This window comes from Eulemur rufifrons, chromosome 17, assembly GCF_041146395.1.
Source record: "Eulemur rufifrons isolate Redbay chromosome 17, OSU_ERuf_1, whole genome shotgun sequence".
NCBI classification, from domain to species: Eukaryota; Metazoa; Chordata; class Mammalia; order Primates; family Lemuridae; genus Eulemur; species Eulemur rufifrons.
Genome location: NC_090999.1, coordinates 25,810,743 through 25,824,367, shown reverse-complemented (window position 1 = coordinate 25,824,367; position 13,625 = coordinate 25,810,743). Strand labels below are relative to the sequence as shown.

The 13,625-nt window shown below is 40.3% G+C and overlaps 1 protein-coding gene across 1 annotated transcript in view; it reads left to right on the top strand.

Annotated features, from left to right (window-relative positions):
• Positions 1-13,625, top strand: part of LIFR (LIF receptor subunit alpha) — a 109,105-nt gene that overhangs the window by 56,511 nt on the left and 38,969 nt on the right. The window contains exons 2-4 of the mRNA XM_069491998.1: positions 5,065-5,225; positions 6,902-7,016; positions 9,350-9,489. Coding sequence (XP_069348099.1) covers positions 5,087-5,225; positions 6,902-7,016; positions 9,350-9,489 — 394 coding nt within the window. The 5' untranslated portion in view covers positions 5,065-5,086. The remainder of the gene's footprint in view (positions 1-5,064; positions 5,226-6,901; positions 7,017-9,349; positions 9,490-13,625) is intronic.

Below are 13,625 nucleotides of genomic sequence, written 5' to 3'. Positions count from 1 at the left end.
AAATTCCAGTTTCATGGATCATATATTCTGTCTTGTTTCTTTGTTTTGTACCTCATTTTGATGAATCATATCCTCCAGTAGCCTCCAGAGAATGGGTGCATGGAAATTATATCTTTCGAAATTTTGCATGTCTTTATAAAATCTATTTTACCCACTCAGTAGTTTGAGTGTAGAATTCAAGTGTGAAAATCATTTTCACTTATGTTTTGGAAGGTGTTCCTTTTAGCTTTCAGTGCTAGGAAGTGTTATGTGACACCCCCGTCCCCAAGAATATTTATTGATCACACAGAGTGCCTCATGTGTGCCCCCAGCCTGCTCTGGAGGTAGTGCTGTCTCCGTCCCTGTGTCACAGAGTCCTGACTTCACTGAACTATTCTGGTGCTGCTCTTACTCCTGAGCCCTTGCGTAGGACGTCCTCCTCCCTGGAAGCTTGTAAGATCTTCTTTTATAGTTATTTTGATGTTCTCAATGAGGTATAATATCTTGGTATAAATCTTGTCAAATTTGTTGTGCTGGGTTGTGTGGGCTCTTTGAGGACTAGATTTTTGCAGCTGAATGTATATCTCGGTAATTTTAAATATGTCTTTGATAATGACAGTTGTCTCCTGATTAATCTCCTTAAAGCACCACTTCCTTCAAGCTCTCATCTTTCTATAAAACCAGTCATGTCTCCCTGTGCAGTCTGGTTTCAACCAGGTAGAACTTCTCATTTGGGCCAAACTTGTGTTTTTCCTAAGTATTTCTCTCATTTTACTTGAACCCCCAACACTTCACTTTAATAGTAACACAATAGAGTCTGCCTAACTACAAAGTTTATGTTCCTGGAAAGCCTCCTTCAAAGGGAGCCGAAGCCTGAGGAACTGAAGGTCTTACAGAGAAATGGGATTAAGAAAATAGTTGCTGGTCTAAGTTTTGAAATGATTTTTGTGTTCCCTCGTAGCAAACAGTAAAGAAAGGGACACTAAGCAGAATGCAGATCAGCCGTGTGGGTACTTGCTTGGGGTAGACTCCTGGCATCTCTACCCTGTCCCTCTGGTGAGGGGTTTGGTGGCCAGCTTGTCTGTTTATGTCGCCTTGAGAGAAGTTCAGAAGCTTTTCTCCCTCAGTGCCAACCTGCTCTCTGTCATATTTTCCCCTCCTTCTACCCACCTGTCCCCACCACCCCTGTGAGAAAAATAAATAAGTAAACAAATGAAAGCAGGAATAGAAACAAATGAAACAAAATCGGTTGGGACTACAGTTTCTGGCCTCTAGCTTTACTTTTCTCAACTCTTTTTTTCTAATTGCCCTCAGAAGAAAGTTCCAAAACCTTATGCACGCTAGAACCAGAATTCTTGAAGTTGAGGAAAAAGCACGTCAGAGTACACGTATGAACATTCCATTTTCACAAGTGGGGACTTGTAGCTTTGCATTTGGGGCCCCAGGTGCGGGTTCTGCCTGTCCTTCCTGATGCCCTGAGATTGAGGTTAGCGTATGTGTTAAGAAGTGAAAACAGATTTTTTTTTTCTTTCCATTCAGCATTATAAATTGATTGTGCATGATCAAATTTCTTAAACAGAAGGGTTTATTGACATTTTTGAATCCTTTAAAATAATAGTGTAGGAAACAAACTGTAAACTGGTGGCCCTCAGGCAGGAGACAATCTGAAAGCATCTTTTGTTTGGCTTCTAGAATGTTTAAATAATATGCATTAGTTGCTTATATTTACAAACTTGATAATTTCTTGTAACATTCCAGATTTCTACCTTGTCTTGAAATATAAGAAACTCTGGCACAAGGTGGGTGGCTGCCACCTTTAGGCTGGGCCAGCGGCTGCAGTTTGCACCAGTTTGCACCTGCCTGTGTGTGCCTTTGTGCCCTGTTTTGGCCCTCTGGGCATTTGCATTTACACCCGCTGTTGCCACAGGAAAGAGACAGCTGTCCTAATTTTGAAAGTTAACTCCTAAAATTCTATAAAAATTTGTTCTCCTCTAAGGAATAAGGCATTGGTGAGGAAAATAAGTAAATTCTGACAATGTTTCTAATATCAGAAGTGAGCAAAGTTTCACAAGCATCCTTTTTTTCTTGAAAGTACATTAGAGGGCCCTGTTCATGTACTGTTCTGACCTGGACGTCCATTTGAAAGTTTTGCTTGGGAGGGACGTTGGATGTGTTATAAGAATAATATTATATTGCCCAAATGTGATTTGCTCAGAGTTTTCTATGTAAATGTTATGACAAAAGAAAGTTGTCTTTATTATCCTGCTTATTTTGAGTTAAGCAGGCTTCGGTGACACGGCCTTAGATCTTCTGTTCTGTGCACCCCCATCCTGCTGCTCACTGACCTCCTCAGTGGAGTCCTTGATCCGTGGCTGCTGCTGGCGCTGACTTTGTGCTTGCTAATGCCTGCATGCTCGTTCCCTGCCAGCAGGAATGGAATATTACAGCTTCACTTTGGGAAGCCTCTGATGTGGGTCCTGAATGAAGCTTGCCTCTGTGCTACAATGGTTGAGGCCGAAGCCGGGAGGGATTAAGGGCTTTACCTTCAGTCATACTGCTAATTAGTAATGGAGCCAAGATTAGAGTCTAAATCTGGCAGCACCTGGTCCAGAGCTCTTCCTCCCCCCACCCTCCACCCCCCACCCCCCACCCCCCACCCCGTTGCCACTTCTTCCTGGCATGGCACTAGGGCACACATCTCTTTTCTAGAATAACTGTTAACTTGCAGTGAGGATTGTTTCATTCCAAGATAATGTTTAGCCAGTCAGTGAATATGGTTTATGATTACTTCAGTCAGGGTTTGAGTTTTTGGGTCATGTTTGGTCTCCTTTATTTAGTTATTCCTGTATAGCTGTTTAATTCTGTAACTTCAGCAACTGGCATTTTAGACATTCCGTGAATACATTTTCATTCTAATGAGTAAACTCGGTGACACTGGAATTGACTAGGAAGTGATTCATTCATCCAGAAAATAATTGAACACTTTTGAAATGTGTGCTCGTGCCTTGTGCATGTTTTAATTATTTAAGCTATTTGGGGATTCATTTCCTGGTTTTCTGACAATACTTAACGATAGCCAGGAAGAGCTCTTGCCATCTGCTTTCACTAAGAATATTTTTTGAAATCTGTCATTGGGTTTCCATTATTTGGTTGTTGGATCTCCTTCCTTTGATCAAGTCTCTGTTTCTTATCTCTCTTCCCACATTTTCTATTTTTTGTCTTTTGTTTATTTAGGAAAGATTTATCTTTTTATTTTAATTTTTAATATTAGCCAATGTATTTACCTTATAAGAGATGTTTTTATTTCTGATCATTCCTTTCTCTTTGCATCCTCTTCTTGTTTTTATGGCTGTGCCTGGTGTGCTCTGAAGGTACTATTTAGAAGTTGAGCATTTTTTTTTTCTTTTTTGTTTTTAAGTTTTCTTGTTTCTTACATTATCCCGATTTCCCCTGGGAGTCATTTGTATTTTCCTTTTGGCTATCATGTTTGTCCTGAATTTTTCTTTAATATGTTAGGCTTTACTTATATGTTTTGTGGTCCTTGGTTGTCTGTGCCAATATAAAACTAGATAATATTGGGTCTGAGAAGGAGTTTCCAGTACATTAGAAGGACTTGTTGGCTGGCAGGCTTCACTCTAGGAAGAACAGATGAAGAGTGGGCGGGAATTCGTGATCCTGGGGCATCCCTAAATGTCCGACATGGAAAGCTTTGCTCCTTGGTCCCCGTGTCTGCGTTGACTACTCTGGTTCTCCTCAGACAGTTCCTTGAGGCTCTGTAGGGGGAGTGGGAGCATAGCAGAGTTGACGTGTGTAAACAGATCTTTGAATCCTTAGATTCAGCCCCATATCTGACTGCCCCCTTCTCCACATACTCAGAGAGAACTGAAAATGGCGTCACCGTCCATCCATCGTTATTTAGGCACCAGATCTAGTAGTCATCCTCTGTCGCTTCCACTCTTCTCCCTACACCTCACACAATACACAAAATACACCTGTAGCTCTGACCACGTGCTTTGCATTATTCCAAGCACTTTACTCACATTTACTCACTTGATCCCCACAACAAATTATGAGGAGAATACAGTTATCATCCCCACTTTACAGGTGAGGAAACTGAGGTACAGAGAGGTCAGGGTCACATGATAAGTGTCATAGAGCATGTCTGGAGTCACACAGCAAGTGGCATAGCTGGGATTCAAACCTAGTCTGTGTTTGTAACTACCACACTGTCCTCCTGTGATGTGTGGATAAGACCCTCCATCTCTAGAGCAGATCCTGAGTCTGACCACCCCTCGCCACTCCCGCTCTGCGAGACCTCACACTGTATTGTCTTGGGACTGTGGTTTCCCTGCCTTCGCTGTCCTCCCCTAGAGATGCCTCCCAGCAGCCCTTCCTCTGTCGCAGCCACCTCCCCCCACCCCATCCACCGGAGTCAGTCACTGCTCTTCTGAATGCTTTCCCTCTTCAAGGGAAATATGTTGAGGTCTCTTCCTCTCACGGTTCCTTTCCCATTGTAGTTGTTGGAATATTTGTTAAACTGCAGCCATTTGTGTGTCATTGTCAATATTTTTGTCACTCTGCAGCCCTCCATACTATTATTTACCCTAATTTGTTCTCTTTAAATTATTTAAATTTAAATCTGTATGAAATAGAAACTTTAATCATGACAGAAATGGACGGTAACACCAATATTTCATAAATAAGTGACAAAAATTAACACATACTAATTAAAATAAAAATATCAATCCTTGTATCATTTAAAATGGTCAAAACTTCAGTTTTATGCACTGCTTTTCTTTATTCTAGTGGTGTTGGAGTGGAGAGTTGACAAACATGTGCTCAGTTATGAACTAGAACTTTCTGAAGCCCAGCATTGGAGAATTGGCCCCATAGTGGACACGTGAAGCAACAGCCATGTCCAGTTTTGATGTCTCTAAGTCTCCTAAACTCAGCCTGAGCATCTCCAAAGTCATTAATGTACAATCTCTTTCATAATCTGTCAGTGTCCATTTCATTCGTGTGCACAGTATGAGGTGTGTCTTCAGGGCAGTTTGAACACCATTTGAAACTTTCCTCCTAACCTAGGACTAACTACATTGCACGGACAATGGACATTTACTTATGTTCAAAACGACAATCCTGGCTGGTGGACAATAAAAGGATGAGGACTACTTCAGATTTCCAGTGGCTTCTGTCAACATTTGTTCTTCTGTACTTAATGAATCATGTCAATAGCCAGAGAAAGGGTAAGTACGTCAGACTTACAGAGAACCAACAGATTGTCTTTTTATTTCCATTTTGATTATGAAGCAATTTTGTTTCTTTATTGAACCCTTTGGGGTTTTTGGTGGTTAAAATTCATTTCTCTGTAGCCTTTTTTCTATGTATTTTTGTTTTGTTTGTTTTTTAAAAGGACCTTAAAGATAGATTAAAATATTCTTTTACCATTTAAAAAATTAACGTATAATTTACATTTATATACAGTAAAATTTACCCTTTAGGATACAGTTCTGTGAGTTTTGACAAAGAAGGTAGTTATGTAACCACCAGCCCAGTGGAGGCCGGGGGCAGTGCCGCCCCCCAGAAGTCTCCCAGCATCTGTGCTCAGCCCCTCCCAGGCCGCCCGGCCAGCACTGCTCTGCCTCCATACACGCTGTTTTGTGTCTCGATAATTTTACGTTTTTAGAATGTCCTATCACTGAAATATAAATATCATTTTAATATGTTATTTGTCACCATCTTATTTAAATATATTCTGAATGTTTGTCTAGAGAGTACCTAGCTTATTTCTGTAAAGGACATTATCATCCTGCTACCCCTTGGTTTAGTTTTTATATTATTTACATATTAAACAGATCTTCTCTTTTCCCCAGGTCACTCTTTAAACAACTTTATTATGATTATTACAGCTTTCTAATGTGAGCACTTCCAATATAATGTTTCTATTTCCTGTCTTATATAAATTGCTTCATAATTTATTGCTACAGTGAACATCATGCCAACCATATAGAAAAATAAAAGAAAAAATCTTTTTCATAGACATTTATAGAGTTTGAGATGGAATGCCTGTTTTACACTACAATTGCTTTTTTACCTTCTTTCTCTCCTTCCTTCCTTCTTTTTTTCCTTCCTCTTCTCTCTTGTACCCTCCTTCCTTCTCATTTTCTTTTTAGGGTGACTTTTTTCATTGCATAGTGTTCATGTATTCCATGATGTAATGTTATTTTATAGTCGTGGATAAGTACTATTAGGATTATAATTTTCGATATTATTTGTTACTTCTCAGTTGTTTAGGCCCACACCAAAAATATATTTTTCAAATGAACTCTCGTGAGTTTGTTACAGTTTAAATTTAACATGCTTCGTAACAGTCTAAAGATTGATAGTGGGATTTCTCTGGAAGGTGGCAGTCTGGAAGCAAGCAGTGAAGCGGTTGTGGCTAGATGTTCAGAAGCTGTGTTTGTAGACATGGAAGGCACTTAGTTTTTACTTAGATTTTACTTTTTTTTTGTTTCTTTGCAAATGGGGTTATTGGAGATTCAAGGGGTGCTAGAATCCCCCAGAACCCATCTCGGTCCCATCATTGAATGTACATAGTCAGTTACTCCCTCAATTTGCCTTAGTTGCCTATAAGTGGAATTTTTGATAGAAGCCTGACCCCAAAGTGGTTTAGTAGTTGGCCCACTTTCATCACTTTACCCTTTAGCTTTTTTTGACTAAAGCTGAAAAAGGAAATATAAATATAAATATAAATATAAATCAGTTCCTTCTCATGACTACAGGATCATCTGTTCCCAAAGAACATGGGCCCTCTGTAGACAAATGATTGTGCTTACGACTGAAAATGGTTTGACCGGGTGACCTTTTGCAGTGAAATGGAGTCATTAAGCATGTTGTGTGTGTGTGATTTCTCCCTCTCCAGAGACTCCTTATGATTTGAAGTGTACAACTAACAATTTAAAAATGTGGGACTGTTCTTGGAAAACACCCTCTGGAGCAGGCCATGGTACTCTTTATGAATTTTGCATTGATAACAGGTAATGGAAATACTTAGATGAACTCACAGCTGTAAACCTAGATGTTGTTTATCTTTAATTTTAGAATATAAAGATTTTATTTTGGAAATTTTTATAATAAGGTTTTAATTCTTGGCTATTTCTTAAAAATTCTGAATCTTACGTCAATCAAGATGGAAACAAACCCTTTGTCTAGCCAAAACTTTGATTCTTTTATTATATGAATAGTGAGTATGAAGCACACCTCCAATGTGTTGATCTACTATGGGGATGTTTACTGGTCTACCCCAAACCAACAGCTGCCTACATCAGTTAGGTTTAAGTTGGGCTGTGCCTAACAAGAAATGTTAGTGATAGTGGCTCAATGGACAGGCATTTACTCTCATGTGGAAGCTCTGGAGGTAGGCAGTGTAGGCCTGGCATGGGTGTTTATGGCCATCAGACCCAGTCCCTCCTTGTCATGCTACTGTGCTATTTTTAGCATGTGATCTCATGGTTCAAGGTGATGCTTGAGGCACGGCCATCATGTCTTCATTCCAAGAAGCAAGAAATAAGAAGGGCAGTTTACTTTAAGGGGACTGCCAAGTCCCACACAACACCTCTGCGTACGTCTCACCGGCCAGAACCTATCAGATGGCTAAACCTAGCTGCGCAAGAGGCTGGGAATATGGTCTAGCTATATGGCAGCATGTCCGGTAAACACTGGGTTCCTGTTGTGAAGGAAAAGGAGGGAATGGACATTAGGCAGACGCCAGGTTCTATTACCTGACCTCTCAAGTCATCTTGGAGTGGGCTAGAAGCTTCTAGGCCTGAAGCTTAGAACAATTCCCACTGATTTCCCTAATCTCAGCAGGGCACTGAGTAGCCTGGCAGTGCCAGAGGAGTTGCAGCCTGCTGCTCCCAGTCCCAGTTTCCTGATGAGTAGTCCTAATGTAAATTGACATAAACGTATATTTAAATGCAGTTTGATTTTTCCCCATTCAGTGTACATTTATTGAACATTAGTCTAAGTATTGCAGTAGTTTATCAGTCAGGATGAACTAGGTTGTGTTGAAGAAACAACGCTTAATTCTCATTTCCTTATTTCTTGCTTATGAAAATAAAGGATTATTTCCTGCTTGTGTTCTGTGTCTGGGGGTTCAGCTGGGATCTCTGCCCTGTGTTCGTCCTGTAGGGCCCCAGGCATCACGAGGCCTGGAGGCAAGGGACAGAGAGGGGACACAGCCTGACTGGCTTTCAGAGCTTCCTTTCTGACCTGATACATAGGACTGTCACTCATATTTCTCTGGCCAAAAAAAGCCACATGGCCACGCCCTGCTTCAGAGGGGCAGGGAAGGGCAGGTCTACTGTTAGTCCAGGAGGGGGAGCCTGGAAAGTTGGGTAAATGGCAGGTCGAGAGGAGAAGTTCTGGCTCCCCAGGAATTCACAGCAGAGAAATGGTAGCAAGGCTGTGGGAAACGTGGAACTTCCATGTGAAGGGCTGGAGCGTGGAGACCAGGCAGCGTGGGAGTCCAGAGAGGCCGGCAGAGGAGGTGTAATTGTGGAGTAGGCATACTCAGTTTCTCAGCAGAAAAAGAACAGAGGGACATTTCACCCTGAAAGAGTATTGGGTACAATAGCTTGAACGTATAAAATGGCATGATGTGGAAAAGTCAGGTGGTCACTGTAGGAGGTCAAGAAGGAGGTGAGCCAGACCATTCAAGGTCCAAAGTTCAGAGTGAGTAGTGTAGAGGTGGGTGCTGGGTGCTAGGTGGGGGCAGGAATGCAGGCAGCAGGAAGGTTCCTCTGCTCCTATAAAAATTGTCCTGAGACATTAGCAATGTACGTGAATAACAACAAAAAGAATGTAAACATGCTCTAGAGAGATAAAAAGGGCTGTGGAACCAGAGAGGAAAACACTACTTTGTCTAAGAGATACTGGATGTGGAACTGGAAGCGTTTTGAAAGCAGAAGTGAAGAGGGAGTTTTGTTCAGAGTAAACCATGAGCCAAGGCACGGGACGCCTGAGGAACTGAGTGATGCTCTGGTCCCCTGGGAAGTAAGGCTGCAAAGGGGAGCTGGAGGAGGGATTTCAAAAAGGCATGCTAAGAGCCCACATTTCTAGAAAGAGTCATCTATGCTTACTGTACTTTTTGGTACCATCTGGTTATTTTCCTTACCACCACATCGATAAAATTGCCATTAAATTTCTTTTTCAGTCTTAAAAGGTAGTACAACCTGTCATGTTTTGGGAAAAAAAGGGAGGGGGAGGTGGCATAAAATATTTTCCAGTGTATTTTGTGCTAATCAAGTTTTTATGAAAATTGTACTGTTAATTTTATCTGCTAATTAAAATTCCATTTCTTATATTACAGGTCCCATTCTTGTTATCAATTAGCAAGAACAAATATTGAAATCCCAGCACTTTCACATGGTGATCATGAAATAACAATAAGATCTCTACAGGATGCTGGAAGTTCTACAAGTAAATTCATACTAAATGAAAAAAACATTTGTAAGTATTTGGAAAGAAAATTGATTTTAAAGTAATTCAGAACAGTGCTGCTGTTAGTATTGTGGTGTTTTATTGTTGGCAGAAACTTTCTGTTCTTTGAAGTTCATTTGTTATACAAATGTTTTCATTTACTTAGCCAACCTTACTTGGCTACTAAAGCATAGCCAAGATCAGGAAGGAAGCAAACTTGTCTTCTAGTCAATGAAAATATACAACCCAGAATTCAGGATCCTTCCCTTGGTCCGATACTCTTTCCTTAGCCCCCTTTACCTCCCTGAGTCCTGCATACCCGCCAACATTTCTCAGGTGCCCTGAGACAGTCTTTGGCCACCCCCTCCCAGAAGAGACTCCATTGCTTTCTTAATATACGTTTAGGCAAGCTTTACGTCTCCCTTGTGGCATTTCTCACAGTTGAATTAATAATCCATTGTATAGTTAGTGGATTACTGTGTGTCTCCTTTACAAGAAAATAGGTTCCATTAGGTCAGGGACTTTGTCTTTTACACCAAACACCTGGCACAGTGCTGTGCACGTAGCAGGCATTTATTACAGGTTGGTTGATGAGATGTCTACGACAGTTCCTGCAAGCACGTTGGAAACACAAACAAACCCTGGCTGACAGACATGGAAATTTTGCTATACAACAGAATCTTAAAAACCTGAGGTGGTCTTGACTCATAATGGTGGGGCAGGCAGGTTTGTACACCCCTGACAGCTGATGGGATGGTGTCATAATGATGACTGACTTTGAAGCAAGGGAAAGAAAAAGTATCATTAATTTGGCACTTCATACAACTCTATGGATAAGACTCATGTTTGGAGTGGTTTATGTCTGAGATAGCACAGATTTTGAAAGGATAATAGCAACCACATGCTGTCCAAGAACATAGAGTCTGTCCCATTTTCCAGCTGAAGTGTTGTTCTAGTGAAGTGTTGTCCTCAGTGCTAATTAGGGCTATCTTTTAGGATAGTAGGAGAGGAACCATGTTTGTTACTTTTTTCTATAGTTGTATCTGAGATCCATGTGATGATATTTTATGTAGATCAGCCATGATTCCAGTACCCAAGGAGAAATACTGTTAACACTGAAATATGTTTTTTTGTGCATATACATTTAAACAGTAGGCTTCATACTGCTTAATAAAGGACATATAATAAATAGGTTTTCAGGTCATTATCTTTATAAGTCTGTATTATGGTATGAAAACTATCATCTTTTTCTGCCTCAGTTCATAAGAGCCTTCTCTGTGTTATGGTTTAATCTGTCATATTTGCTGCAAATATTTTTCTGAGTTTATAATTTTTTAGATGTGATTTTTTTTTTACACTGTAAGTTTTTATTTTTATATAATAGAATCTTTTGCTATTTTTCTTTATGAGTTTTTGGTTTTGCTATCATGTTTGATTTAAATCTTTCATCCATCTGGAATTATTCTGTAGCAAACTCTGAGGAATCTAACTTAATTTTATTCCAGATTTTTTAAATCCCCAGGAGTCTGGAAGAGAGCCAGTTTGTGTTGTCTGATTATTTCAGTAGGTATCCAAAGTTCTTGTCTGGGAAGCTACTTGAAGATGACAGTATTAGATAGAAAGAATTAGAAAGACGAATGAAGACTCTAGGTGACTCAGTCAGTTTAGTTCACTGTTTTTAAATATATTGGTAGCAGTTTTAATACCAATGGGTCTGATCATGATTAGAATAATAGTGTTGGGATAAGAAAGTTGAAAAGCAAGTTAGGTAAATATAAGGAAGGGAGGTTGATGTATCAGCAATTCTTTGAATACCTGCTACATGCAAGAGAAGCTCTGAAATGGCAGTATAGCTGTCCATTAGAGGATTTGGATTCTTTGACAGTTTGCTACTAAATAAAAGTATGAAAAATTAAGTTTTCTCCAGATCTGAAGATGCTTTGAAAAGCATACAAAACAAACAAGATTTTATACACACACCTCCCCCCCCCATAAAGTTTGTACTTATCAAGGGCAATCACAAAAAAAAAAATAATCTTTGTAAGACTTTTAATGTCTGAGTTTCTTAAAGTACCTGAAAATTTGGATTGTTCTGATACAGAATAAATAATGTGGATCCTGTAAAAAAGCTGGGAAGGCTGCTGTCACCTGATGTTCTAAGGAAGAAAGAGCATATAGTTATGGGTAAACCTGCACTAGCTTAAAAAAAAAAAAAATAAGCAAGGCTTTGATCAAATTCCTTCCCTATCTGAAAAGTTCTGAGTTTCTAGAGAGCAAGTTAACATTGTCCTCAGTTGTCTGTTTTAGCTGGAAAGAAACGCAGATGGCAGTTCACGGCAGCTTAGGGGAGGCTTCCACATATGCTCTGAAGACAAGGAAGGGAACGGTGGCTTTTTAAAATTCCTTTCATTTGTAATTATGGCTATTACTGTCTTTAGCTTGAAATATTGGATATGACTTGTGTTTTGAAGGGTAGCCCACTGCTATCGAAATAAAATGTAAATTATGTGGACTTTTCAGGGAGGGAAGCATTTTAAAAGTGACTGCTGTCTTAGTAAAATACTCCCACGTTTCACAATTTTTAAGTTACTGCCTCATGATATATTTAATCATTTGAAAAAAGAACCATGTTGTTGGAAGTGTCTTGCTCTTTTCTGGCCACACTGGCACCTTGAACTTTCCCTCTCCTGGCACTAAATCAACTTCTTGCCTCTCATTTGCCTACATTTTTCCTTTTTTTACAAGCAGTTTCCCACTTAAAAGTTCTTCTATAAAGCATCTCCCATTGCCCTTATATAGCTGTGTAACTGTGACTTTGTTGTGTAGTGTAGACTATAAATCCACCTGTTCTGGGTCCTATACAGCCCTAAACATTTTATGTAAATTCAGTGTAGAACACTGTGTTCAGCAAATTTTAGTTAAATCTATTTTTAAGAACTTACTTGTAAGTTTCAAGGGTAACTTGTATTGGTTTGTTCTGCCCTTCTTGCTACTTAGCATATTCAGCTATCCTAGCCCCATACGCTCCTGCAGTTTTGTGCTTATGGTGACTGTATTTAATCAGTCCTTAACTTCAGAGGAACAACTAGGATAGCAATGAGGCAAGAAAGGATGGGTCTCCAGATTTCTTCTAACTCACCTTCCCTTTACTGTCATTTGAGGAGGAAACATGCAGGACAGTCTAAGTCTCTGCCCCTCACACCAGAAAGCCTACGTTTCGTAGCATGTAACATGCTCAGACATTCTTTATTTTGCCCCGATCCAAAATTTTTAATGATTTGCTCATCCTTTATAGATAGCGAGACCAGATGATTTTCATGGGTACGTTACTCTTTCTGCCCCCTGTTATTCTAGTGTCCCAGTTTCTCCCTAAGGGATACTCAAATCCTTGAGCGTGAGTTTTCCCTTTACCTTTTGTAATGCAGCTTCCCAGCCCACTGTGCTCCCAAACTTTCCTCTCAGACGTTGACAGTAGTCTCACCAGTGGTCTTTCCTCGGTCTTCCTCTATAAACTCTGTTTTATTTGGCCCAGATGACAACTGTTTCCTTTTATCTCAATGATCCTGGATTTTCCCTGGTTTCCTTCTGCATCTAGCTCTTTCCCTCTCTGGATTCTTGCTGGTGTCCTTGTAAGTATAATAGTCTATCAGCAGCCCCTAAAACCAGCCTTGGCTGCCTTGTGTCTGTGCACGTTCTTTCTGCATCTGCACCCAGTGAGTTCCTCTTGAGTCCACGTCCTTGGTTCTGACTTGTTACCTGCTCAGTCAGCCGTCCCAATGGTCTCTTCCTCCCCTGACACCGAGTCGTCCGTCCACAGCCCTCTTTTCTTTCTTTACAATGGTCCTCGTCCGTTTTGCCTTTCTCTCTGCTTTCTGGACTAGAAACTTGAGAGACTATTGGTCGTTTCTCTTTCTCGTTAGAACTAAGCTTTCATTTCTTTGATTCAGTCATTTCTTTGAAATATCCATCAGGCTCTGTCCTTTCTTTTCCATATGTGGCATCATAATCTGTGTTGTTATTACTCCATCCAGGATTCCTCCAGTGGTCTCCTAATTAATTACCTCATCTCCCATCTCAAACCCCCGCAGACCCTGTTGCGTACCACTGCTAGACTAACCTTTCTGACACGCTTCTTTCATCCTGCTACCTCTGCACGGTAACTATTG